General features: G+C 51.7%; 1 protein-coding gene across 2 annotated transcripts in view; it reads left to right on the top strand.

Annotated features, from left to right (window-relative positions):
- The window catches only part of RGS3 (regulator of G protein signaling 3), a gene marked incomplete at its 5' end in the record, with an annotated part of 73,135 nt that overhangs the window by 9,238 nt on the left and 37,910 nt on the right, over positions 1-25,987 (top strand). Inside the window, 11 exons of one of the 2 annotated variants that reach the window (XM_084298895.1) lie at positions 15-83; positions 691-751; positions 2,192-2,282; positions 2,596-2,663; positions 6,852-6,933; positions 7,804-7,909; positions 8,184-8,523; positions 8,962-9,001; positions 13,194-13,384; positions 14,904-14,987; positions 22,619-22,730. In XM_084298895.1, coding sequence (XP_084155021.1) covers positions 15-83; positions 691-751; positions 2,192-2,282; positions 2,596-2,663; positions 6,852-6,933; positions 7,804-7,909; positions 8,184-8,523; positions 8,962-9,001; positions 13,194-13,384; positions 14,904-14,987; positions 22,619-22,730 — 1,244 coding nt within the window. Of the gene's footprint in view, positions 1-14; positions 84-690; positions 752-2,191; positions 2,283-2,595; positions 2,664-4,314; positions 4,428-6,851; positions 6,934-7,803; positions 7,910-8,183; positions 8,524-8,961; positions 9,002-13,193; positions 13,385-14,903; positions 14,988-22,618; positions 22,731-25,987 lie in introns of those variants that run through there. The other variant, XM_084298896.1, reaches the window with a different exon arrangement.

The raw sequence follows: 25,987 nt of genomic DNA, 5'->3' as shown, positions 1-25,987 counted from the left end.
TCTGCTTGTTACAGCCCAGTGCAAGAAGAGGATGAGCAGAAGCGTCTCCTGGTCACAGTCTGGAACCGAGAGAGAAATTCCAGGTATGGGGCTGCCAAGGTGCATTTTGCACTCTTTAAAACAGGGCTGGCACCATGGTGAACCCATCATCTGCTCTGGCCAAGCCACTTGAGCTCCTCTGGTGCCTCAGGCCTTGAGCACTGTCCCTGACGTCAGTGCAGCACGTGGAGAGAGGGAGTCCTGCCCTCAGCACTCTCTGTCCACATTGCAGCTGCTCGGTGGCCATCACCAGGTCCAGCATCAAGCTGGGTAAAGCCAAGTGGAGCTGGAGACTGGGCCAGGGACCTTCCCTCCCTCCTGGGGCAATGCAGGGAGGAGGAAAGTGCAGCAGCAAAGGGCCTGGCACCCTGCAGGCTGCCTCTGCCTCCTTGGCTGGGCTGCTGCCAGCAGCAGGGAGGCTGGAGGTGATCAGGATGCTGCTGCCCAGCTCCTCCCTGCCCCTGCTGCAGCCAAGCCGTGTGGTTACACCACGTTTGCTCAAAGCATGGGGAGGGGGGCACGTCCTGGGCACTGCCCAGCTGCTGGTGTGGGCAGGGATACCTGCGGGGTCCCTGCAGAGCTGTGCATGGGGGAGGTGGTCTGCGGGGAGGTTTCAACAAGCATGTGCTGATGGTCTCTGACTCTCTGCAGACAGAGTGAACTGATTGGGTGCATGAGCTTCGGTGTGAAGTCCCTCCTGGCCCTGGACAAGGTACCTCCGTGCTGGAGCTCTGCGTGTTGGGCTGGGGCTGACCCTTGCAGGCCAGTGGGTGGACATGGTGCACCTTTGGGGCAGGAGCAGGGAGGAGCTGACTTCTCACACTGTGGGGCAAAGGTGCTTGGATGGTGCCCAGGAGCTCCCAGTGTGGACGGCCGCTGGGAGACTGGTGTCGGTGTGATGGCTGGAGGCGGGGATGGGGAGGCTGCTGGAGGAGGGGTCCGAGGCAGGGAACAATTGCTCCTTTCTGCGGGGACACAGCAACCAGGGGCTTCACCAGCTGAGGTGGTGCTGGGGAGGGCGAACGTAGAGGTGGCCACATCTCGAGATGTTCCTGGAGGCAGCGGTGCTGCCAGGACCCCGTGCTGGTCTGTGTCCCTGATGCGGCAGGTTGGCCACTGCTGCTGCCCCAGCCTGGCTGCTGCCTGCTAATACAGCTTTCACACCGCCCGGGTTTGCCTTCCAGATGAAGCCGGCAAGGCTCCTGCTGTAAATGGCTCCTGCTGACCCCCTGAAACACTGAAATGTTTCGTCTTAACCACCGGTGGTTAGGGTTTTCATTCCTGGCCAGCCCAGGCGTGGTGTTGGCACATCCGAGGGGACCTAGGCAGGCTGCAAGGGCTTCGTGGAAGTGTTAATTCATCCCCCGAGGTCTGGAAATGTGCTCCCTAGCAAGAGGTTAAAAAGGAGCTATTTGTTGCAATTACCTGAGACAAGGATAAGAGGTAGCCTGAACAAATGAGATGCAGAGTGGTTTTCTTTTTCTTTTTTCTTTCTCTCCCAGCAGTGCAGATAATTAGACAGAACAGCTCTGAACTGCAGCTGTCCCCAGGAGCAGCCTCTGCTCCAGTCAGGTTTGTCCCCTGCAAGATGTCCCCTCCTTGTCAGACTTTTTAACCTCTGTTTTCTGCTGGCTGCCAGGGGGGCAGTGGGAGGCTGTGGTGGCTCCCTGGCAGAGATGTGAGGGGTCCCCAAGGTCAGCTCTGCACTCCCGCAGCACAAATGTGGGGCAGGGGCAGGGGGAGCTCTGCTGTGGAGCACCCAGCTCTGCTGCAGGTTGGTCTGGGCACCCAGCTCTGGTGATGAGGCTGGAGCCTTGTGCTCCCTGTGAGGCTGCCAGCAGCTGCAGACACGATGTGGATGTTTTTACTTGGGACTGTCTGTCTGCCTGCCCCCTGTCTCTCCATAACACCCTAGGAGCTCATTACTGTCATGATGGCTGGTCCCTCCTGCGCAGGCATGGGAGTTTAGTGGTCCACATCTCCTAAGAGAAGGGCTCCAGGCTGCACCTCCATGCACAAGCGTGTCTGGGTGGCCTCACAGCTCTGACCAGGGCAGCTCCAGCAGCAGGACCCCTCTGGAGCTTTGGGCAACCAGATTGAATTAAACAGGGCTGGAGTACCTGCATCAAGCAGTTTCTCTCCCCCCGCCCAGGAGATCAGCGGCTGGTATTATCTCCTCGGGGAGGACCTGGGCAGGACCAAGCACCTGAAGGTGGCTGTGCGGCGGCTGAAGCAGAGCAAAGGTGCGTCTCTCACGGGGACTTGGGGCTGGGCTCTGGCTCTTGGGGTCCATGCAGGCTTGTGGGGAGCTTTTTCTCCTGCCTTGGTCTCCTTGACATGCTGCCAGGGTGAGGGGGCAGCGCCTGTTCCACAAGTGCAGACCCCCCTGGGGCTTCCATGCAGGGCTGCCCTGGCCCAGAGATGTCCTCCTAGCACATAAAGATCTCATTTATAGTGTGTGGATGTGGCACGGGGGGAGAAAGGCTATCAGGAGCTGTGTGCTGTTGGGCTGATGTGGCTTTATTATTATTATTATTATTTATTTTTTTCCTTAAGAGCCAGTGCCGGGAAGTCAGGATGCAACATGTGAAAGCCAGGACACTGCCAACATGAAGCAGCTGAAGGTAGGTGTGGTGGGGCTCTGACCCACGAGGTGTGTGGGGATGTGGGGCTGGGAGCCGCCGGGAGCAGAGCCCATGTGTGGGGCTTTCGAATGAGCTGGAGGGTGGGAGTATTATTGAGGATGGTGCTGAGGTGGGAGCTGCGTCATCCTATCGACACCATGGTTTTTGCAGGCAATTAGTGTTCCCAATCAAGCACTGATAGGCAGAGGTGGGCAGTGGGGCTGGTAACCCCACACTTGCTCCCTGTTGCTATATAAGGACCTCCTTGTTTTCCAATGTGTCACCACAGAGACAAAGTACCAGCCGTGTACTGGGAGTGACGGGAACCAGGAGCGATGAGGACAGGGCTGGCTGGCTGCCGGCAGCACGGCATCGGCCCCTGGCCGGCTCCAGGGCTCCATGGACGGGTGCGTCTGCTCCCCTCCTCCTCTTGGGGCCGTTTGCTCTGGGAAGGGAAAGGCCCACGGTGGAGCCTCAGTGATTTATAGGAGAGGCAAGGGTGGGAAATGGGAACGCAAACACATGGCCTGCATCGGAAATCGGGCTCGGCCGGCCCCGTGATTTATCTGTGCTGAATTCCGCTTTGCTGCTTCCCTCAGCTGCGTTTTCAGTTATTTGTTTTAAAGCGTAGGATTGAGCAAGACAAACAAAGCCAGCGCCCCTCTCCTCCCTTCCTCTCCGGCAGTCGCCACGGACTTGAAAGATGGTGGCTGGGAAGGAAAGCTGATCCTCCTTCCAGCTCCAGCCCGGCAGCTGGGACAATGCACCCGGAGCGGTCCCGGGAGCGCCTCCGGCAGCTCCACCACACTGCTGGGTCTCCTGGGAGCACCGGAGCTCCTTGCACACCCACCCCAGCCGCCCTCGCTCTGCCACCCTGCCTGCTGGGCAAGGGAGCCCGGGGTTTGGGTTTCCTCGAGCCTTTCCTCTCCTTTTCCATCCCCACGTAGGGGTGTAGAAGGTCGTGCTGCAGCGCTGGCAGTCGGGGCTGCGCCGTGCAGACTCGGTGTGTCCTGCTTTGTGCCCTGCTGCTGGCTGGGCTTGGAGTTTCTCTTTGTCTTTAATTTTGAAATTACCCCATAGGTAAAATTCAGCTGACCTCTTTGCTTCCCCCTCTGTGACTTTGTGAGCAAAAAGCATTGGGATGTGCGTATCCTTTGGGTTTGTGCTTCCAAAACCAAACTTTTTCTTTTTTTTTTTTCTTTTTTAAAAAATTAACAAAACATCTTCTCTGTTGTCCTCTATGAGTGTAATGAGTGCAAGCTGTCTTTTTAATGAAGTGAAGCTCACACAGCCGGTGCCTGTGAAACGCCGCTTAAACATCCTCAGAGTGTTTGTGAGAACATTGCAATAACAAAGTGCTCCGTGCGGCTGAAGAATGCCGCGGGAACAAAAGCCACATCAACAGAGCGGGGACTAGGGAATACTAAATAGTTGACAGGAATTTTAATATAAAACTCTCTCTCTTCCTTGTCACTTAGGGTTTTCAGGAAGCCCTCTGGCTTATCGTAAAGCGGCATACAGCGCAGACAGGGGCTGGGGAGGTGAAAGGTGGCTTCCTGCCATTCTTCTCTGGAGCTGGGTTCCCATGGGCGGTCATGCCAGTTTGACTGTGGTTTGTTCCACACTGGTGCGACACGAGGAGATCGGGATCACGGCTGCTGCGGGGGACTGGATTTTCATGGGCTAGCGGCGAGTTTAGGGTTCCCAGCCATGAACCGCTTCAATGGACTCTGCAAGGTGTGCTCGGAGCGGAGATACAGACAGGTCTGTGTGGCCCCGCGCCCGCGGGGAGATCCGTGTGCCACGGCGTGCACACCGCTGCAGCTCTCGCTTGAGTTCAAGGCTGTCTGGGGGCTTTCTCCCCCTTAGGAGCCGTGTGTGTGTGCTGCTGCTACTTGTTGATTTGCTCTAGTATGTAAATGGTAATATTAGGAATAGAAGGAAAACGTCTTTGGCCAGGCAGTTCTCTGCAGTGTGCAATGGGGGTGGATGCAGGGAGCGTCTACCGTGTAACTTAAGGGTCTGACTTAGCACGCTGACTATGAAGGTGCTAACCTGAGAGGTGTTGCCTCAATTTAATGCTTATAGAGGACACGCAGGCACACACGCAGCCAAGTCTCTGCCAGGCTGCTGATCTCTCTTTTAAAAGGTGCTTTAGCATGAATGCATGTGGGAACGAAGCATTGCGTGAAGCTGGCTGCAGCCAGTGGTGACCTGCTGTGTGAGAAGCAGGTCTCTGTGCTCTGCAGAAGCTGCTGTGAGTTCTCTTGGACGCACTGCACAATGCTGGTGCTGATTTTGCTTGCACAGGTCCCAGTCTCTTATACTTTCAAAGTTTTTCCACTGTAGTCTGGGCCAGGGCTCCCAGCTCACAGTCAGCTTTTCTCTGTGGTCCTGTGTTAATCTTCCATGTCATGGTTTAGCTCAGTGGGGATTTCAGGAAAAATTAGCTTAATTAAAAATGACCACTTCTTATTGGGGCTATAGTGACTGCCTCATGCAGGAATGCAGCTCTGTTTTGTGTTAGTGACAACAGTAATTTGTGTCTTGGACCTTCTAATTTTTCTGTTCTGGCAATTTCTTCTGCGCCTTTTGATGAAGTTTTGGGCACAGTGAATCTGTGCCAGCCGTGGTCCTGGAGTCTGCACCATCCTGTTGTCCACCTTGCAGCTTGCACCAGGTGCTCATATTTCTTAGCTCTGTGCAGTGGCAACTGTGGATGTTCAGCTCGCTGTTACTGGGCATGGTGGTGGGAGCTGAGAAAAGTGAAGATCAGCAGTGAGAAGCTGCTGCGTAGGGAACACAGGGAAGGTGTCTCCGTTGGTGGTGGGCAGGAGCCAGCCAGCTCGTGGAGGGGTGGGAGAGCTCTCGGCATGCAGAAAGCTTTGGGCTGGGAGGTGGATGTGGAGGGGAGATGCTGGGCTGGCTCCCACGGTGCTGGTGGTAATGCTTCTGTAGAACTCGGATCCCCCAAGCTTTGCGTTTAAGGTGTGAGGTTGGTTTGAAGGCACAGGGCTAAAAGCAGTCTCTTTGCTATTTGAGAATCCACCAAACTCCAGAGAGAAAAAAACATTCAGCATAGCGGGACTGGACCTACTTTATGATCCTGTCAGAGAAAGACAGTTTCTCTTTTGAAGACTTCCCCCCACCTTTTATTTTATTTTATTTTATTTTATTTTATTTTATTTTATTTTATTTTATTTTATTTTATTTTATTTTATTTTATTTTATTTTATTTTATTTTTATTTTTTGTGTGTGTGTGTGCTGAGCAATTAGGCAGAAATGAAAGCTTGCTGGATTTGCCCTCCTGTGGTAAGGGAGTGTGGAAGCAGTTCTTGGCTGCTTCACTGGATTCCTTCTCATCTCTCTGACTGCTTGTTCTCTAAATAACACAGGTCATAGATGTTGAAATTTTTCTTTTCTCTGTCCGTAAAGCAAGAACCTTGACAAATGTCTTGGGGAGAATCAGGTATTTACAGGAACCATCATGCTGAGCTGCTGCTGGAAGCCAACATCAAAAAATAAATATAATTTTATTAATAAGCTCATTGTTTCTAGAGTCAGGAGGAGAAATGAGCCTAAATCAACACAGCATCCATCCTATTCAAACTCAGCAAGAGAAAACATACCCCAGCTAATGGGGTAGCACACGAGAGCCCGCTCTAGCACAGATGCCTTGCAGACAGGAGTGCACTGATCCTCACGGCTTCCTCTGGAGGAGTGCTGCTGTTTGTGTATTGCCCAGCTGGAAATGAAGTGTTTAAGTGACTTGCTTGGAAAAGCTGTGTTAGAAATCAGTGTCAGAGTCAGACTGCCAGGTTTTCCTTTCCAGCAGCTTGTCTGACCTTTCGTTACTCTTGCAAGAGCCATGAATGAAGACTTGCATATGCTCAGTAAACACTTGCTTTGTGTCGCTCATCTCCATTGGTCTTTGGACTTGATTTCACATCGATTTTTAGTGCTCTTTCCATCCCCTTGGCTGCAGCAGGGGAGAGACCCATTGTCTGGGGGGGTCACAGAGTGACAGCGTTCCTCACGGCTGTTCCTTTGGGCTCTGCAACTGCTTCTGGAAATGCTGTGTGTCTGTGTTTCTGAAAGCAGCATGTGGCTGGAGTGAGGGATGCTCGCTGATCACATACGGTGGGTGCTTTCCTATTTAAAAGGGTGACGCCGGTGTCTCTTTCCAGATTACAATTCCTCGAGGAAGCGATGGGTTTGGCTTCACAATCTGCTGTGACTCCCCAGTCCGTGTGCAGGCAGTGGACTCTGGTAAGAGATTGGCTCGTTTTCATCCTTCTTGATTTGAATGACTTTGCTCCTTTTTGCTTCCCAGAGCAGGCTATGGCTCAGAAGCTCCCATGCTTTGCAGGACTCTGGCTACCTTGAATAAACTTCACTTACTGAGTTCTCTGTTGCCTCTAATGAGGACAGAGGCCACTGGGTTACTACTTTGGCAGCGAGTTGCTGTAATGTGCAGAGATTTTGTTCCCTCTCCAACCTGAGATCTGTCTGGGTGGTTGGTAGACCTGCGGGAAGCATCTGTCAAGAGAAGCCAGATCAGCACAGAAGGAGCAGGACTGGAGGAGCCCTTGGTTGCCTAAATGGATCCTTCTGGTGTGAGTCTCCAGGACTCAGCCTCCTCCTGGTGTTCCCCACTGCACACCAGGAAATCCCCTGGCTTCCCGTGTCAGACTATTGGCAACACCCTCTCTGTGACGAAAAGCGTTTCTGGTCAGAAACTAGAATCAGAGACCCATCTGTTCACATCCTGGAGTTTCTACACAAAAACAACGCTTTCATATTATTTTCCTGATTCGTAATGTTAATATATAATGCATATTTAACACAGCAAACTGCTGAGGAGGTCGTTGTGCGCAAGCGCTGTGAAATTCATGGACTTCAACAGATTTCAATCAGTTCCTCAGTGATATATTTAACACTCAAAAAATACAACGCATAAAACTGAAAAACAACCTTAGCCCTGTTAGGGGAAGCAGATTAATTTTGTTGCAGTGTGTGGTGCAAGCTGTGAGGCTGTGCTACGTGGGTGTCCCCTCACCCCAGGGCATCCCCAGCCCCAGCACGTTCAGCTCCATGTCCAGCAGGTGACTGACACCCACACATCCCTTCCCTTCGCAGGTGGCCCAGCTGAAAAGGCCGGTCTGCAACAGCTCGACACAGTGCTGCAGTTGAACGAGCAGCCTGTGGAGCACTGGAAATGTGTGGATCTGGCACATGAAATCCGGTGAGCATCAGTGCAGGGCTATGGGAGAGAGAGCTTGAGGGAGCCCGGGGCAGGGGAGCAGGAGCTTTGGGTGGCTGCAGAAAGGGGAAGGCTTTGAGGCATGCAGGACTCTGGGAAAGGACTCCTTGGAGGGGAAGAAGAAAGGATGCAGGGGCTGGGGAGGGAAGGGTGGAGGCGTTGCGGGGAGGAAGGGCTCATGGCTGTCTGACCGTGCCTTGGGGTGCCTCACTCCCCGCTGCTCCATCTCTGACTCGCCCCGTGCTGTCTCTGTCAGGAACTGCCCCACAGAGATCATTCTGCTGGTCTGGAGGCTCGTCCCGCAGGTCAAATCAGGGCATGATGGCATGATCCGCAGATCCTCCTGCAAGTCTGCCTACGACCTGCAGTCACCGCCCAACAAGCGGGAGAAAAACAGCACCATGCCCCCGCGGGCCGAGCAGCGCCGGAGCTGCCACGTACTGTATGACGGGAGTGACGGGCTGGTGCTGAACGGCTGGGAGAGGTACACGGAGATTGGCAAGCCAAGCCCGAGCACCATGCCGCCCCTGTCCCGGGTGCCCTCTGCTGCTGACCAGAACTACATCATCTTAGCACCCTTGAACCCGGGCAGCCAGGTAGGGCGGCCTTCCAGCCCCACACTCGAGTTACTGCATGCAGCTGTTGGCTGTGCTTGCTGGGTTCTCGCTTGGCCCACGCTTATGGGGCATCTCCTCTACATGTCTGCTGGAGCACATGCCATGTTTCTAAGCCAGAGCTACCTTGGGAAACCTTCTGCTCTGTTCCTAAAGCATTTACCACTAGGACTGAGGCCAGTGACCTGCTGCCTCCTCTCAGGGCTCGCTCGGAGGACGGGGGTATGGGAAGTGCTTCCACCGTGCAGGCCACAGCACAGAACATCGCTCTCATTTTCTGGTGGGCATAAAAGATTTTCACCTCTCTGGAGTGCTTTGGCTTTGCTGGGTTGGGCATGCTGAAATTTGCTGTTTGTTGTTATGAAGTCTGCCTTGAGCCTGCTTCAGGTGACTGTCTCCTTTCCGGGTTGTGTCTTACAGCTGCTGAGGCCTGTCTACCAAGAGAACAATGCTACTGTGGGTAAGTTGCTGATCTGCTGGAAACACTGCTCAGAGCACCCAGCAGAGCTAGATCCAGTCTTTCCAGTGCTAGCTCTTGCTCTTAGCCCTGCATTGGAGTCCCTCACATTTTGAGGACAGTGGCAGGAGCCTCAGGCTCTTGGCTGTGGCATCTTCCCATTCTTTGGGTCAAACATAAAAGCAAGAACCCTTCCACCAAGCCCAGAGGAGAGCACAGCTGCTGATGTGACTGAATGAGCCTCATGGTGAGAAGGGCTCTGTGGGTGCTCACAGCACGGCTGAAGAAGGGAGGCTGGTGGTAGGGGCTTTCCACTGGGGGATGGTGAAAGCACGAAGTGTGAAAGTGCTAAATATTTATGCTATGGCACTTCCCCAGGTGTCTGTGGGTCTATCCGTGACGTGTTTCCTTTCTCAGTCACGATACTGTACCTGGGGTGCTAATAGTGTCTCCCTGCTTTGCAGTTCATTTTATCACTAGGGGAGTGAGGATGGCTGTGAGCTGGATTTCTGCAGACAGCAGTGCAGGCTGAAGGGCCAGGTTTGGGGAATATTAATTTCCTGGCTTGCTGCAAGGTTGCTGGCAGTCTCTGGACCAGCTTTCCTTGAAAATCTTTGAAGCATAAACTCTCTTTTTGCAACGGATCAGCTGGAGAACTGTGTGTGGCTGGGCTTGCAGGGAGAGTGGGGTAGGGTGTGTGGCAGAGCTGGGGGGACCACATCAATCCTGGGCTGCGAGAGAGGGAGCGGGGGCCAACAGGAGGTCTTCCTGAGCAGGACAGCAACAGGTGACTGTCACTTGGCATGGGAGACCAGGGTCACAAGCAACCCAGGAGTAGTGACTTCTGGGGATACTCCCCAGTGTGTTCACTGGGTGCTGTTGACCTTACTAACAAAATTGCAGTTTTCAGCACACTCACCTCCTTGCAAAAACACCTTTTGCCTGCTGCTTGATTCAGGAACTTTAGGAGGTAGCACTTGCACTCTGCTCTGTTTGGATGCCCAAGGGTTATCTGCATGTCTATAGCAAAGCCGACCTAATAGGTATGATCTTGCAGGAGTCTTTGACTCAGCTGTCCCTCCCTGACATGGGCACTATTTTCAGTGCAATTTCTAGCTAGAAAAGTTTGTGCTGCTTATAAAGATTGGGCAGTGCCCAAGGATGGTGAGGTGTGTGGCTGGTAAAGCCGTGATGGGGATGCTGGGGAGCAGGAGGGAGCCTTGGTGTTTGAATGCCCCTGTCCTTGGGGCTCTGCAGCTGGAAGAATATCCCGTGGCTGAGCTGCAGGGGCTGTTCTGCACCAGGGATAACTGCAGCTCTTCCCCGCTGTTTGTGGAGCCTGTGCGAAGATGAGCTGAACCATGGGGACTTGTTCTCACAGCAGAGAGGAATTTGACAGACTCAGGCTTCTTCCCACAGTAATTTTTAATGATTATTTTCAGTTTATTTAACACTAAGTCTTCAGAGAGAAGGACGCAGTAGTTAACCTGAGTGATGATTAAACGTGGCAGTGCGGAGGTGGCCACCAGTCACACTTATACAGGAGCTGATGCTTCAGGCAGGCTGGATGCGTTTCTGTGCCAGCATGTGAAAACGGGACTTGTGCAGGTGATGAATGTCTCAAATGAAATGAGGTGATTTAGGGATAAGTGGAAAAGCAAACCCTGAGTGGCTCAGACAGTTTACATCTGTCCTGTGTTGGGCTGTCTCTCGTGCTTTTATTTTTATCTGGCAGCACAACCATGAGAAAGGGAAGGAGAAAATGTCAGAATTATTGTACTCAGAGGTGGAAACAACCTCTGGGTCACGCGAACTGCCCCCCTGCAAAGGCAGGCTGTTAAAGCAAACAGTAAACAGCAGGTTTGGATTGCCAGCAGAGCGTGGTCTGGCTCTGCTGGCATTTATCTGAAAGTAAACACACTACTTCCTAATACTTAGTGGAATATATAATGTTGGGTAGGTTCATATGTTTGCTTTGGACCATACCCTATCTACTCTGAGCCATGTTCAGAAGTGTTTCAGCCCATTTCTGCTCAGGAAGGCTATGGGTGTTTGTTGCTGAAGCCACCATGCTGAAAGCTGCTGTGACGGGAGGAAGGGCACAGGGCTGCTTGGGGGTCTCTTCTGCGGCACCCTTCTAGTGGGGGTTGCAGGAGGGTTTGCTCCTCATAGTCCTGAGACATTGCCATGGATGAGGGTCCTGGGCTAATGCTCCAGCTTCTCGCCTGGTCTACCTGCTGGACCTGAGCTGCTTTGGTTCATCAGCTGCTGGAGAGAGGAGATGCTGTAAGTTTTCAGAGGGGCTTCTTCAGAAGAAACCTTGAAATCTTGGTTAGAGACCCATTCATTTCCCATGGGAGTTGTTGCCTGTGAGTTTTAGGATAGAGCAGGGTTGACCAGAGGGTGCTAAGGCTCTGGGACCTGATGGATCATGTGCTCTCAAGAGGAAACGTTGCAGAGCTGCTCCCTGCTGGCAGCCGTGCTGTCCTTGTGCACCAGAGAGCAGAGCAGCACAGAGGGCAGCTGGGCACCTCCCATCTGGTTCTGGTCCTGTCTGTTGGTCTCCCCTTGGCTCCATCTAATGGGTCTGGGGAGGAAGAGATATGTGAAGGCATCCTCAGCACTGGTGCCTCCAGTGCATCACCCACTGAACTGTTTTGGTGCTCATAGGTGCTTGTGAGTAGAGGCACCAGCTCCCAACAGTCTGTGATGCTCTCACCTCATCTCTGAGATAGTTTCTGCCCAGGGACAGCATCCTCAGGGCACTCTGTGTCCTGTGCCTGCACTCATGAGGCAAAATGCTGCTGGGAGCTGGCTGGATGTATTCAAACACTGGGAGGAAATGGTTTAGAAATCCTATACAGCAGCCGTTACCCAGCAATAGGGAGAGGAAGGGCTCACTCAAGCAGCAGGCAGTATGGGACAAGAATAATCCATAATACTTTTAATCAGAGAATTATCAATTATTTTAGAGATTCTGGGACTGGTCTGGCATATCACCTAATGTCTCCTGGCCTTGAGTGATGCAGGCTGCAGGCATGGAGTGGCCATGGGAGCTGGAGTTGGCTTGCTGGGAGAAGTCATAGCTGTGCTCGCCCAGCTGAGGCTGGGTTACACCACTTCTGTGTAATCCCTCTGTTGGGTGAGGATGATGGCTTTTTGTGGTAAAGTGGGACAGAGCGAAAAGCCAGTCAGGCTGCTCGGACTTCTTCCAGCACCAAAATGTGATGCTGAAAGACAGTGGATGATGTTGTGCTAGCTTCATGCAAACTGAGGTCATCCTTTCCAAAGTCACCCCCATGTCTGAGTAACCATCACATCCCGGAATGATTTGGAAAGATTGGAAAGGTTGATCCCTTGCGCATGAATGTGTTCATTGCTTATGTCCCTTTCTCTAATCTGAATGTCTTTTAAAAGCTGTGATTAAAAACATCAACCCCACCCCATGATGTGAAATTCCCGTACTTTTCTAACTCCCATACCCTGAATTCAGCACAGGCAGGACTTCTGTGGATAAAAATGTCCCAGGGCTTACATTTCCAGTGTTCTTTCCCCACCCAGAGTTAATCATTGATGATTTTCCCCCACTGGAAGGGGAATGGCTGTAGTTTGGTGGTGCAGGCAGCTATTTCCTGATGGGGGGAACGGGGAAGCTCCTTGATGCTTGTGTGATTCAGTTTGTGTTTAGGGTTGTTCTTTGTTTTTCATCTTGTGCTCTCGTTACTGCATAGGGAGGTGTATATAATCGCACCACATCACTTTCTCTGAAGCACTGTATTCATAAACTGTGCAGAAGACAGCATACACCCAAACACAAGGAGGTGTGCTGGCCTGCGGCTGGGGTGGCTGTGACTTTGGGTTCGTGTTTGTGTGCACACAGATGTGTTGGTGCTGTGGGGTAACCCAGTGGAGACCTGGTCCAGCAAGAACGTAGCTCTTGATTGTGCATAAACGTGACGAGGCATCTCATTTTGCATTAGGAAAAATGAAGTCAGTGCTGTTATTTCATGAAACCCCAAGAGACTTTGACAGCAGAGTGATGAATGTCCCTGCAGCTCCAGGCTACAGCTATTCCCATTAGATTTTGTGCCATCCTCCAGCCTGCGAGAGCAGGAGCCGCGCCAGCAATGTGCAGTAGCTCTGTGAGAGCTCTCTTCTGATTTTCTGTGTGCTTCTGCTTCCTCTCTTGGTCCAGGAAATGGATGCAAAGGGAAGTCACACACGGGCTCTGGGAGAAAATCCAGGCTGATGAAGACTGTGCAGACGATGAAGAGCTATGGGAACTACCAGAACTGTACCATAGTGAGGCCACACATCCCGCACTCCAGCTATGGCACGTACGTGACACTGGCTCCCAAAGTGCTGGTATTCCCCGTCTTCGTGCAGGTGAGTGTGGCTGGAAGTATATTAGAAGTACATACCAATGCGTGGATCCCCTGTCGGCCTCAACTCTCTTCCCTAGAGCTGGCTGTGCTCAGCATGGTGCCAGGTACTTTCTCTGAGGAAGCTGTGTCCTGCCCAAGCTGGACTTTCCCTTTTCAGCTTTCAAGTCAGGCCCTTGAGTACTTGCTTGGAACAGGAGAAGGTATACCAGTGTTCAGGCTTCAGCAACCAACTTGGTGCAACTGAAGATCAATATGGGTTCTTCATGCTGTTATTAGTGTGTGGACAGGGCTTTTGTAGTCCAGTTCATGGCCAGCACTAAAACAATTGACAAGGATCCAGAGCAGTAGTGTCTTGGCAGAGGATGCTCTCACTCCCCAGTTCCACAAATGACTTTCATAAAATCACACCTTAAATGTGGTGGTGGTAGCTGTAACTACTTCCGTGCCTTCCATTTTTGCCCTTCATATGGCCAAAACCCCAGAAGGTCTGTATGTTTGGGGACATTACTGATGGATACAGCATCTCTGAGGCTGTGGGAATCCATCATTCCTCCTGTTAGCAGCAATACTATCGTGTCAGCTCAGGCCATCTGCTTTGGGCTCAAACCCATGATCTCTGTTGTCTGTGACTCTGTCCTGAGACGGGGAACTCCTCAGGGGTAGACAGGGGCTGCTGTTGTGGGCTGGCCTTGTTCTCACCTCTGTCCTCCCCAGCAGCACCTGGGTGGCCACTGACATTAACACGCTGTTTGGTGTTGGGTAGGAACACAGTTAGCACTCCTGGCTATTTACTCATCTGGCCAAAATTTGTCTTAGGTTGAGTCTGGGCCGTTTCTGCCACTTCAGGAAGTGGTTTTTATGCTTTGCACGGTCTCGTCCTGCACGGCCCCTGAGCAGGGTTCCCTCGCCCCCGCCTGCTGGCCGTGTTGCTCCGGAGGATCCTCTGAGGGCTGTGCTGGGCTGTCTGGGCTGGGCAGCAGCTGGGACAGCCAAATCTCTCCTGCTCTGCTCTGGTGTGAGACTGAGATGAGCTGGAGGCACTGATCTGCGAGCTGGATGTGGCATGGGAAGGCCAGCCTTCTTAAAGTTGTTTAAACTTATGTGAGAGGCATCCATAAAATCATGTAGCAAACGTCTGAGGGAGGTGGGAACCTAACGTGCTGCTGCTGTGGTTGTGCTTCCTGCTGAAGAGCACCCGTAACCCAGCCTGCGTGGTTCAGAGCTGTTAAAGTACAAAGCAGAGAGCAGCTGATTATTGTCTTTTTATAGATGAGCCTGACGTAGGTGTTAGGTGTAAGGTTTTCTGTCACAGTGCTGGACTGCATGCTCTCTGTCCTTTTGAGGGCAGCGTGGGGCAGCTCTCCCTGAATGAGTTACAGCCTGAAGTGAAGACAAAGTGGGTTTGGTGGGTGGAAAGTTTTTCTGGCAAACCACACTTCCAGTGGAAGGTTTGACTGTTTCTTTTTTTTTCTTTTCTCTCTCTCTCTTTTTTTTTTTTTTCCTTTTCCTTTCAAATGTAGCCCTTAGATCTTTGCAACCCAGCCCGGACTCTGCTTCTGTCAGAGGAGCTGCTTCTTCATGAGAGCAGAAGCAGGACTATACAGGTAAGATACTTTCCATGCTGTCTGAGCTTTCTAAACTCACTTTTCTACACTCATATAGTATACTGAGAAGGGAAATGATCTACAGTGCAGTACTTCTATTACTATGATATCTAGAGAAATTTGTAGCCAGTTTGCCATGGGATAAACTTAATGTCAATATGTTCATTTTTGGTAGAAATCAGCTTTTTTGTCTTCCTTCACACTCATGAAGGAGAAATTGTGGAGGATAAATTCATGCCAGCCTCAGACAGGCCAAGGAAGAGGGAATTTAAGAATATTTTGTGCCAGTTTAGAGATCTAGCCATGGAACACATCACAGAGCTTTTTAGAAATGTAGTTCATGAAGCAGGTCTCGTGTCCTTTCCAAAATCCTTTGTGTTATTTCATCTCCTTTTCTGCAACATTATTAGAAAGCTATTAAAAATCTGGGGAAATGACTAAGTTTTGGTTGCATGCTGAACCCATGTATTCGACAGCTCTCAACATCCAAACTGGCAGAGATTGGAAATGTTGAGTACATTTTCTGTTGGCTTTGCTCGCCTCTAGCTGTAAAGTCCGCAAACTGTGCAACGTGGACAGAGAAGGTGTCTCAGTGAAGAGTGCAGCCAGGACAGCCCACTCGTGCACTGTTCACTAGTGCTGAAGGAAACTACAGTTTCTTTGGGGGCATTTTCAGTGAATCTCACTACTGTACAGGATACACTGTACAGAATATTTTGAATTTAGTTGGACTGAACAATGTGTCATCTTCACAGAACTGCAGAAGGTTACTTTTACTTGAGTAATCTTAGTTTCTGTGTAACACCTTTTGGGTGGCAGAATCCCAGAAATTATTTGCTTGAATGGTACAAAACCATTCAGGATTGCCTTGAGTGACTTCTCTCGCTGTCCCTCTGGTTTTCAACATGTAATTCATCCCTTATTTTGACTTGATTCTTTTTTTTTTTTTTTTTTCCTGCCAAGCTCTGTGAAAAATTGTATCACCCATTAGGAAACTTGTCACTCATTTATAAATAAAACTCTTCCCCTGTCTGTCCTGCTGTTCTTTGCTGTTCAGGGTCTTCTGGGCACCTGCCTGAATGAAAAGTCAGATAAATGCATGGATGTGCAGCACAGCTGTGCTGCGACGGCTTTGAAATGTGGTGGCTATCTTGAAGCCGGGATGCTTCTCCTGGATGGTTTGGAATTACTTGCCTTCAGGTCAGACTCAGAGGTCTGAAGAAGCAGCCAAATGTAAAATAATTGAGTAACTCACACCATTTTTTAGCCTGGGTGAAGCATGTTTACATGAGGATGTTCGTATTTAGATGATGGAGAGTCTCAGGACAAGCATGTTTGAAGGAGGTGTGCTGCTCTGCCACCAAATGGCCACCTTAGCTAGTTTGGAGACCCAGTTGTGGGCAGGATTAGGAGAAGGTTGTCTCAGGGAAATGACTCTGTTTGCTTATGATGCCCTAAGGATGAGCATGAGGCTGGAAAAGGATTTCCCAGTTGGAGCTGCTGCCAGGAAAGGGCAGGATGCTGTACAGTGGCCAGGAACATGAGACAGCCTTTGAGAATGATGGTGCCTTGAGGCTGTAGTATCTGTGAATGCCTGGCAGAGGGGCAAGGCAAGAAGCTGTGACTAAGCGCAAGGGAAAAAAAATAGAAGCAATGAATGGGAACAAGCATGGGGCAGCATCTGCTTTGGAAGGCAGGAGTCTTTTTCTCAGCATGAACTGGGATGTGGTGCTGAGCCTGGTATTGGCAGGAGCCAGAAGCTGTAGGTAGGACCCTGGGACATAAGCCACATCCCTGGGAATGTTTGCAGTGCGTCACTTACAGCATCACAGCAGGGCTTTGCAGAGCTTCAAGGAATTGGTGTGTGCTTTTCTGGAAGGCCAGAGACCTCCTTTCTCCAGTGGAGCAAGGCAAGGGTGTCTGCTTTAGTCCTGACAGGCTGTGAGAGAAACTTCTGAGGCCAGTAGGACCTAAAGTAGCCTGGCCATAACAGATTCCCATGTTCAGAAGGGCTCTGACTTCTCTTTTCGCTTGAGCTCACTCCTGTTCCAGACTTCTCTGCTGCCTCAACAGAGGCTGTCTTGTTTCTGACGGGTCCTTTCTACCTTGTTCCTTGAATCTTCCCACTTTTCCATTGCTTCTCCCATGCAGCCTCTCTCAAACTGGACCACTGCTCCTGTGATTTGCAGGACTGCTTGTTGTTCTGGTTTGCTCGAGTGGCTTGAGAGCCCAGGTGAAGGGGTTGGAAATGGAGATTGCGTCTCATTTTTATTTTTTAAACCGGAATATTTTCCCCTTGGCAGTTTCCATGCCTGGCAAGGTATTCTTGTCACTGAGCAAGCTCTCTGCCATCTCCTAAAGGAGTCAACCTATCTCTCTGGAGGCTTGCCAGAATCTGTCCTTTCCCTGACCTTACCTCTGGGGCAATCCTTATTCAGGCCTTAATCACATCCTGTCTAGACTTTGTTGCAATTCCCGCTTTTATGGTCTTCTGAAATCCCTCCAGCCTGCGGAATGCCAGAGGAACCTGCGTGATGCAGGCAACTGCGCTCAAGGTGTTGAACGTGGGTTTTGTCCTTCTTGGTGCCTTTCTAACATACCTGGAGGCAATTTTGCAACACCCTGTGGTACTTTCACACCATAGACCACACTCAACCCCTTCTCAGCTCTCTGCCATCCTGGCAGGGTCTGCAGGTCAGGACGGTCCTACCTTGAACCCCGAAAGCGCCAGCTCTGCCAGGAGCCTGGTGAATGGAGACCAGCACACCCAGGCTTTAGGCCCTTCTCAGCAAGGCAAGGGCCTTATGTTGTTTTTCCCAGGTGTTGAATGTGAGTTCTTGGCCCTCCTGGCCATTGATGGAGTTGCTAGTTCCCTGTTGGTGGCTGGGTTTGGCCAACACAATGGGTTGACTAAAACCCTACTTCCTGGCACAGATCCTATTTTCAGTCTTTTTTTAGACAGCTTCATTTGGCTGACAATATCAGAAGCTTATGTTCACCTCCTCCCTCCACCACATTAGTCCTACACACTCCATTCCTTCTTCTCCACTGCTTCTTTATGTCCTCATCTTCATCATTTCTGAATTGGGTGGCACCATTTCCCCATTTGCTCAGCCGCTGCTTATACTTGTGGTTGAACATAGGTGCACAACCCTTTGAAGTGCTTGCTCTCCCCAAATGCTCACAGTAGAAAAGGGTTTGATTCCAGTAAGCCAAGGTGAGGCTCAAGATTAACAGGTGAAATCATCACCATGGATCTGCTTTAGGCAAGTGTGGTGTTGTGTCTTCATCAAAGTCTAGCTGAGTGTATAAACTCCTTGCTGAGTATATAGCCCCCTTGCCAATAATCTTGACAGAAAAAATGTGTGAGGTTGTAAAAGGGTAAATGCATTGTGGGCTGAAAGGCTTGGGATGTCTTGGTAGGAGAACATCTATTTAGTATGGACCCATTTGGAAGTCAAAATCCGGGATGATGGTTAGAGGGCTAGGGCTGTAGCATGGCAAGCAGCGACTCAAAGGCTTTAGCATATACTGAACCTGATAAAATTTCCCTTACCTGGGAAGTTCATGCTGTCTCCAAAGCACTGTGCCCAGTTTGTGTGTACCTACCCTGCCTGCAAAGCTTAGACCGCTTCTGTACTTAGACTGGGGCTCAGCTGACTGATGCTGATGTACTAAGCTGTGGAAACTTGATTATTTTTGTTTGTGTGCTCCCATTCCTGTGGTCTCTGTGAAAACCAAGTGAATTACTGGCTGTGCAGAGCTGTAGTCCAGAAAGTTGTGACTTTGAAGCATGTGGTGGGGGAGCAGCAAATAGAAGTGTGTGGGTGTTAGCAGCCTGTATGTGGGGAGCAGCGTTATTCGTGGTCTGGTGAGTCCACCAGTCATGTCTGCTTCCTAGAGTATATGAGATTTGCATGGGCCCCCCAGACAGCCATGAGGATAACTCTAGATTTGGAAAACTTGAGGAAGGTTAAGAAAACTTCATTCATTTAGATCATCCCAGTGACTGGAGACACGTGAGCCTTGCAGATACAACCCTCATGCTGTTCTAACTGGACTTTGAGGTTGCACCCATTTCTTTTGGAGGAGAATCCGGTACTAGTAAATGGATACAAAATGTATGTGGATCAGTCCTAGGGAAAGATGTGTGATCAAGCTAGCTAGGCTTGCTCTAGCCAACTGCAGACAACAATCTCTGGCCAGTGATGCAGGCGATCACCACTGTGTGATCAGCATCTGAGAGCTCTGTCATGGAAGACCTCTTCTTCACTTTGCCTCTGCTTCACTTCGCTTCCTCAGCTCCCTCTGCTTTGCTGGGCATGGCTGTGAAACTGCTGCTGGAGAGGGGGAGCTGTGTCAGCAGGCAGGGTGGGCACTGACCTGTCCTGCGGGGCTGTGCTGATGCACCGCCGCGGTTACTGGATGCAGACCCCTCCCTGCCCTACCCCAAAGAGCAGCGGCAGTGTGTAGGTATGCAGAAGAGCACAGGCTTAGGAGGAAAGTTAACTATTCTTAAGCCTGACTGCCAAGGTGCTTTGGCTGCAAGGCTTAATTCCTGAGCACCTTTCTGTCATGTTGTTTTTGTTTTGTTTTGTTTTTTTTACCATGCTTTGTTTGAGGAGGCACAGCCATCACTTCCCCCTTCCTGCGGCAGGGCTCTGCGGCGCTGGTCCCCTGTTCTCCTCCTGGGGAAGTACATAACCCAGCACTTCCCACCTCCCCTCCTGGCTTTCATTTTCTCATGTTTTCTTTTATGAAACTCTTTAAATGTACCTCTTCCTTCTGTAACAATATTTTGCTAGTTACATTCTGTAGTTAGTCAAATCTATCCACAGAAGGGTCTTTGCTGCTTGCTGTGGAGCAAGCACACACTGATGAACAGTCTGAGACATCAGTGTCAGCCTCTCCAAACTTCTTTTTCCTGTACAATCTACTCCCTCCCACTGAAATGTCGGTGTGACAACTGCCATGTGGCCATGCTCCACTCTAGTAATAACACAGGTGTGCCTGTCTCCGCCTTCAGAGGAGTCCTTTCATCATCCCGTTCGTTTTCGTTCTCATTTTAGAGTGCGAAGTTAGTTCTGGAAAACAGACAAAGATACTCAAACTCTCTGAGGAGCAGCTCTGGTGGATTCTGTGCCATGCCTGGATGAGTGCAGGCACCGTGTTTATTTTTTGTTTGCTCTTTTGCTCTTGTGAGCCCTGTGACACATCACAGCAGGTACCAGACCTGTCTGCAAGGGGCTGTTAGGGGCACACTGCCCTGCGGCTGCGGTGTAGGGACAGCCCTGGCCGGCTGGCTCCATCCCTTGCCTCTTCTCCCACCTCCTGACTGCTGCCCAGGGGTCGCCAGGGCTCCAGGCTCTGTGCTCAGCCCTGTGTGGGGGTCTCGCTCCCACCTCTGCCAGCAGGACCAGCTCAAGCCCTGACTCACAGCACCGGGGTGCTGTCGGTGGGCTTTGGCTACGTGCCTGTGAGGGGCAACCTCGCATTGTGCGCCCCCCCCGACATCTGTAAACCTGCCTGCTGTGCAGAGCTGCTCTGAAATCAAACATCTTCCTGGAAGCAGCATCTAATAGAGATGCTCTTACTTAACCCACACCAACCGTGCTTTTATCTCCTCTGCATCCTGAATTCAGTCAGTCCCATCTTCCCGTAAAAGCCCAATGGTACCTGCAAACACTTGGCACGTGTTTGTGTTGCCATGTTTACCCATTTAAATCCATTTGGTTTCAAAGTAGCATTTTTTCCGTGCTAGTTCTTCTATCCCTTTTTCTTTTCCTTTAAAATTCCTTGTGTGTTAGGTGTGTGTTTTCTTTCCTCCATTTCTTCTCTTATCACTTGCTGGTCGTGCTTTTACTTCCTTGGCTTTGCTGAGCTGCTCTTCTCGAAATGCCTGAACATCTCATTGAGACTGAGGGTCCTGGGATGGCAATGGGGCATGTCCCTCAAAGTGTACCGCGTGGAGCAAGAGAGGCATGGGAGAAAGTATAGTGTGGTTTATACTTTGTTGTTCCTTGTATTAGTAATAATAATGTCAGAAGTAATGAAGAAGGGAAATGTGGGCACTAGGCCAATGCCATGTTGAGAGCAAGAGGAAGGGATTTTCCAAATAATACAGACAGAAACAGACACTCCCTGCTTTAATTGTCCATTAAAGCTATGCTGGTAGCTTTCTGCTTATTAAGAATCCCACAAAAACGAATTTGCACAGCAAGGAGAAATCATGTGGGAAGGGCCTGATTTTGGTTGCAAAGTCAGATGCGCTGTCCTGACACGCGACTCAGCGCCGTGTGATAAATTGCTGCCCAGCTCGTCCCCCTCCTGACATGTGCCCGTCAGCCGCCGGGCACGGAGACAAACTGTACCGGGAATGCGTCCCCATAAACAGTGACTCAGACCCTGTCCTGGGCAAAGTCACCTTTCAGAGTAGTGACTTGGTGGTGGCAGTGGTGCCAGCCCCTGGGATGCTGGGTTGTTTTCTGCTTTTGCAAATGAGTTGCTAAAAGGCCACAAAACCCTCCTTGCTGCTGCTCGGTGTTGTAAAGTGCTCTCCTTTTGTGCTGGGAGGCATCTGGGAGCATCCTGAGGAGTGGCTAAAAGCAGCTGTGTGCTCATGTGCAGTGTCCGGAGACCAGAGCAGAGCATGGTTCAGCATTATGCAGAGGGTCCAGCATCAGTGTGCCCCCTGGCATGTTGCAGCCCCTTCCTGGCATCTTCTAAGCTTTGCTGCATGCCCCCACCTTCTGCTGAAGAGCTGGACAGGCTCAAACCCCAGTTCCTGGCACAGCGATTGCACCAGGCCACTCACCCAACCAGGCTTCTGGGTCAAGGATCTCCAGTACAGCGGAGGAGCTGATTCTTCCATTTTAAAAAACACAATAATCTGTACTGATTGAACGAGCAACCTCAGGCAAGAGCCAGAAGCAGAACACAATCTGCCTTTTGAGTTGTGAGCACATACTACTGCTCTGGAGTAGCTCCCAGCTTCTAGGACACTTGAGTGGCTGCTCAAGCACAGAGCTGGGCAGACGTGCAGTTCAGTGTTTGCTTTCTACCTGTCAGTGGTGTTTAAAAGCTATCAAGTTTGCTCCCTGCAACTGCTCTTGTGGGTTCTGCTTTTGAAAAAAAATAATATATATATATTTTTTCCCCCTCAAACGGAACAAAACAGGGCATACAAAGAGTGAAAACGGGGAGAGGCTCCTCCATGGGTGTGTTCAGGGAGACCACATTTGCTTTTAGGCTGCAAATTCTGCAGTGTGCTGGGATTAGTTGGTAACTCATTCTCTCCTCCTGCTCCCCTGATTTATAACTTATGTAAATGGGAAGTGACACGAGAGAGCAGAGAGGGTGTGTTTGTGCGGTGCTGCACTGTCGGGCAGGTTTATCCCTTCTGTCACGGGACTCCACAAGCCTCGGTAGGTGGCTGCCAAGCTGGGGGAGCCTTGTCCGAGGCTTTCTGGCAGCTCTCTGAGGGGTGTCGCAGCAACCAGTCCCTTAAGGCAGGGGTGTCTGGGCCGCCTCTCATGGCTGGTGCGTCTTCTCGGGGTGGAGGAGTTTTCCAAGCCACTGAGTGCCGACAGATGAGTTCCTGATGCCTTCTTTGCTGCTCTTGTGCCATCCAGGTGACTCTCTTCGTGTACTCGGACCTGCTGCTCTTCACCAAGGAGGATGAGCCCGGGCGCTGCAATGTGCTGAGGAATCCTCTCTACCTGCAGAGCGTGAAACTCCAGGAGGGTGAGTGTCTGTGGCAGCAGCTGGAGGTGTTTGGGTCATTTTCTGGGCTGCTAGCTATAAAGTCACCTGGCCAGCAACAGGATAGCACCCCCCTGTCCCATTGCTTCCAGTATGCAGCAGTGCTGGCCAGCTCATGCTGCCAGATCATCCTTTGTTGGGGTGCAGGTACAGCAGCACCCTTCCCAGCCCTGCATTAACCCAGTCCCTGGGAGCTCCATCCCCTGGCGTGCCCTGGGGACACTTCAGTGGCACAGCTTTGGAGCCCTGCCTGAGCAATTAGGGATGGGGGCTCCCTGGGGTCTGGCTCTTCTGGGATGCTCCCCTCACCACTGTTACCCTGCCTACAGTAGGAGCTTGCTGGGAAGGGAAACAAAGTTTTGAGGTTTTTCCCCACGGTGCCTCGAGAGAGCTCAGAAGTTGTCTCCAGGAGAGGCTGGCTGAGCCCTCCTGACCTTTGCTTCACTACTTGCCCCTTTGGCTGCCCATGGTTTCCCTCCGCTAGCATTGCTCCCCCTGCACACCCCGTCAGGGAGGAAAGAGCAAACCCTGTCTTTGGTGGGAGGCTGTGGGCTGTGCCCTTGCTCACTTCACCTTGGTTGGGCTTTCACATCCTGCTGAGGGCTCAGGGAGGGCTTTTAGGGCAGGAACATGTCTTGAAATGAGTTATTTTGAGATGGAACTTTGAGGCTGTGTGGCTACGATGGCCATAGCTACTCGGGGTCAAAAGAGGAACGAGCAAATTGCTCTACCACATCCTATTTCCTACAGTGGAGCCACTTCTTGGCCACAGGCCCAGTCCTACCTTGTTCCTTCTTTGGTGTGGTCGCTCTTTGGCCACAGGCTCATCTTGTGCATGGCCGCCCGCCTCCGGCCACGCAGGGCTCTGGCAGCCCCAGGCAGCAGGTACTGCTGGACAGGGCTTGTGGAAAACTGGGGTTAGGTGTGAGGAACAGCTTTCCTGTGATGAGGATGCTCAAACGCCCAGAGAGGCTGTGGGACCTCCATCCTTGGAGGTGTTTGGGACTCGAATGGACACAGCACTGAGCACCCTTGTGCTGGGGATCTGCAATGGCACTGCGGGCTGCCCATCTCTTATTTCCCCTTTCCAACAACTTTTCTGCTCCCAGATTCATTCACTAACCTGTTAGTGAATGTGGGGCAGAAACAGTGAGAAGGAAGAGGGACACGGAGGGCACAAGCTGGTTAGAAAAGCCATTGAACTTCTCTGGGATTTGTTGAGTTTGTTCTCAGCAGCGTTTGTTACTAAGAAAAGGACAAAAGAAATTGTTCCTTGCTGAAGCACTTGTCGGTCAGCGTCTGCTTCATTGCACGTGCAGTTCCTGGCTGCTCTCAAAGGCTGCTGCACAGCCCTGCTCTTGTTCTCCTCCTTGAAGAAATCACCTTCATGCTGCACGTCCTGGCAGCGCAGCGGCGGCTCCGTGCACCAAGGTCTGTTGGCAGCTCGGCACAGGAACGTGCCTCCTAACCTCAGGCAGAGCAGTTGGATTTCGTGAGCAGTTTTCTGCCACTTATTTCCTTGTTACCGTAATAACTTGGCTAGATCACATCTGGAGTAGCTTAGGGAGCCTCTCCGAAGGGGATGTTTGTCTCTGCCGTGCCGGACCGCCCCCCGTACGCCCGGAATCCAGCACAGTCGGTTTTCAGGCAGCTCACCCTCCTGGTTTGGGTAGGGCTGCTTCAAAGGCGGGTGGAACAAGCGAAAAGATGCCTGTCCCTTTTGGCAGAGATTTTCTGTTGGTCTCCTAAATAACTGAATGGCACATTAATAGGAACAGGCGTATTGCTGAGTATAACAATTGAGACATCTCCGGTACACTGAAGACCATTGTGATGTTTCCTGTTTCTGCCGCTCGCTGCACTGTGCGAAAGCAAATCAGTATAATCTGCTTTACAATGCTCTGTCTTCCTGCTTTAGAAGCCAAACATGGCTGATGAGCACCACGCTGGCCAATGTTTCCAGTGCGACAGGGCTGGCTTCCTCACTAGATACTGTGGGAATTTCCATGCTATCACCGCTGCCTTGCTGGGATCCGGCCCCCTGGGGGTGTGTGCTTGGCTTGGGGACAGAAGAGCGATCCCATTTAGCAACCCGAGTGAGGACCCCCACCTGTGAGCCCCATCCCTAGGCCAGATCCCGTTGCTGTCCCCAGCATCCCAACACACTCTGTCTTGCAGCCAACAGCTTCGTGATATCCAGAGGACCAGACTCTGATTTTTGAGGTTTTTGCCATGCCCTATGGGCTCGCACCCAACCACACCTCCCTGAGGACACATGCCACGGAGGCTGACACACTTGTCCGCTCTCAAGTGCTTGGTTTGGATGTGTACAGCAGCCTTTCTCTCTCACCACACACCCAGGGCCCCCCAGCACCCTGTGAGCTCCTCTTAGAGTACTGGATGCAGCCCTGCCCTCGCTGGGCAGATACAATGGCTGGGGAGCTGGGTGCCCTTGTTGTGGCTGTGTCACTGTCCCCTGTGCCACACAAGGAGGCTGTGGAAAGGAGCAGGACCATTTGTTTTCCATTTTCTCCCTTCTTCTTGACCTGGTGTGCACCACCCGAATCCCACGACCGGCGCATTTTCCTTGGCTTGCACAGGGGAGGTGGGCAGAGGCAGGGCGGTGCTGGAGACTGCTGCTGTGCCAGGAGCTGCATAAATGCCTGCCCTGCATCAGCACAGGCACACGGGGCTTAGCCGGGGATGGGGACGTGTCCCTGCAAACCTCGTACGCTCCTCTTGCTTGTGTTGAGCCTGTGCAGCAGCCCAGCCCCGGGGCAGGGATGGGTCAAGTTACCCTGAAAGACAAGCCAGTCCCAGTCACAACGCGTCATGAAGAAACGGAAATATCTTAAAGTGAGTTTTTTTTCCTCCTGCTTATTTCCTTTTAGCATTTCAGGGTGTTTGGCTGAGGGTGTTCGCACTGTTCGGCTCCTGAAAAAAGGCACAGACACCATCGGGTGGGGACAGAGCCCTGCGCGGGGCTGCAGCTGCCCCTTTGTCCCTTGTGGCCTTGGTGGGCTGCAGGGCAGGGGATGAGCAGCATGAGCTGGGCAGCTCCAGCCTGGCCCTGCGGAGACTGGAAAATCCCCAGGGGAAGAATCCCAGCAAACGTGGTTTGTGTTGAAATCTGCGCTCGGGTCTGTCCTTCCTGTCACTGCCATTGCTCTCCTGCCTCCTGTCATGCCTTGCTGGGGATCGGCATCAGCTGGAGCCCAGCTGTGGGGCTGGGCAGCGTG

The sequence above is a fragment of the Netta rufina genome (genome assembly GCF_964035555.1).
Source record: "Netta rufina genome assembly, chromosome: 20".
Taxonomy (NCBI): Eukaryota; Metazoa; Chordata; class Aves; order Anseriformes; family Anatidae; genus Netta; species Netta rufina.
Note: the sequence above shows the minus strand (reverse complement) of the source record. Positions and strands in the feature narration are given on the sequence as shown.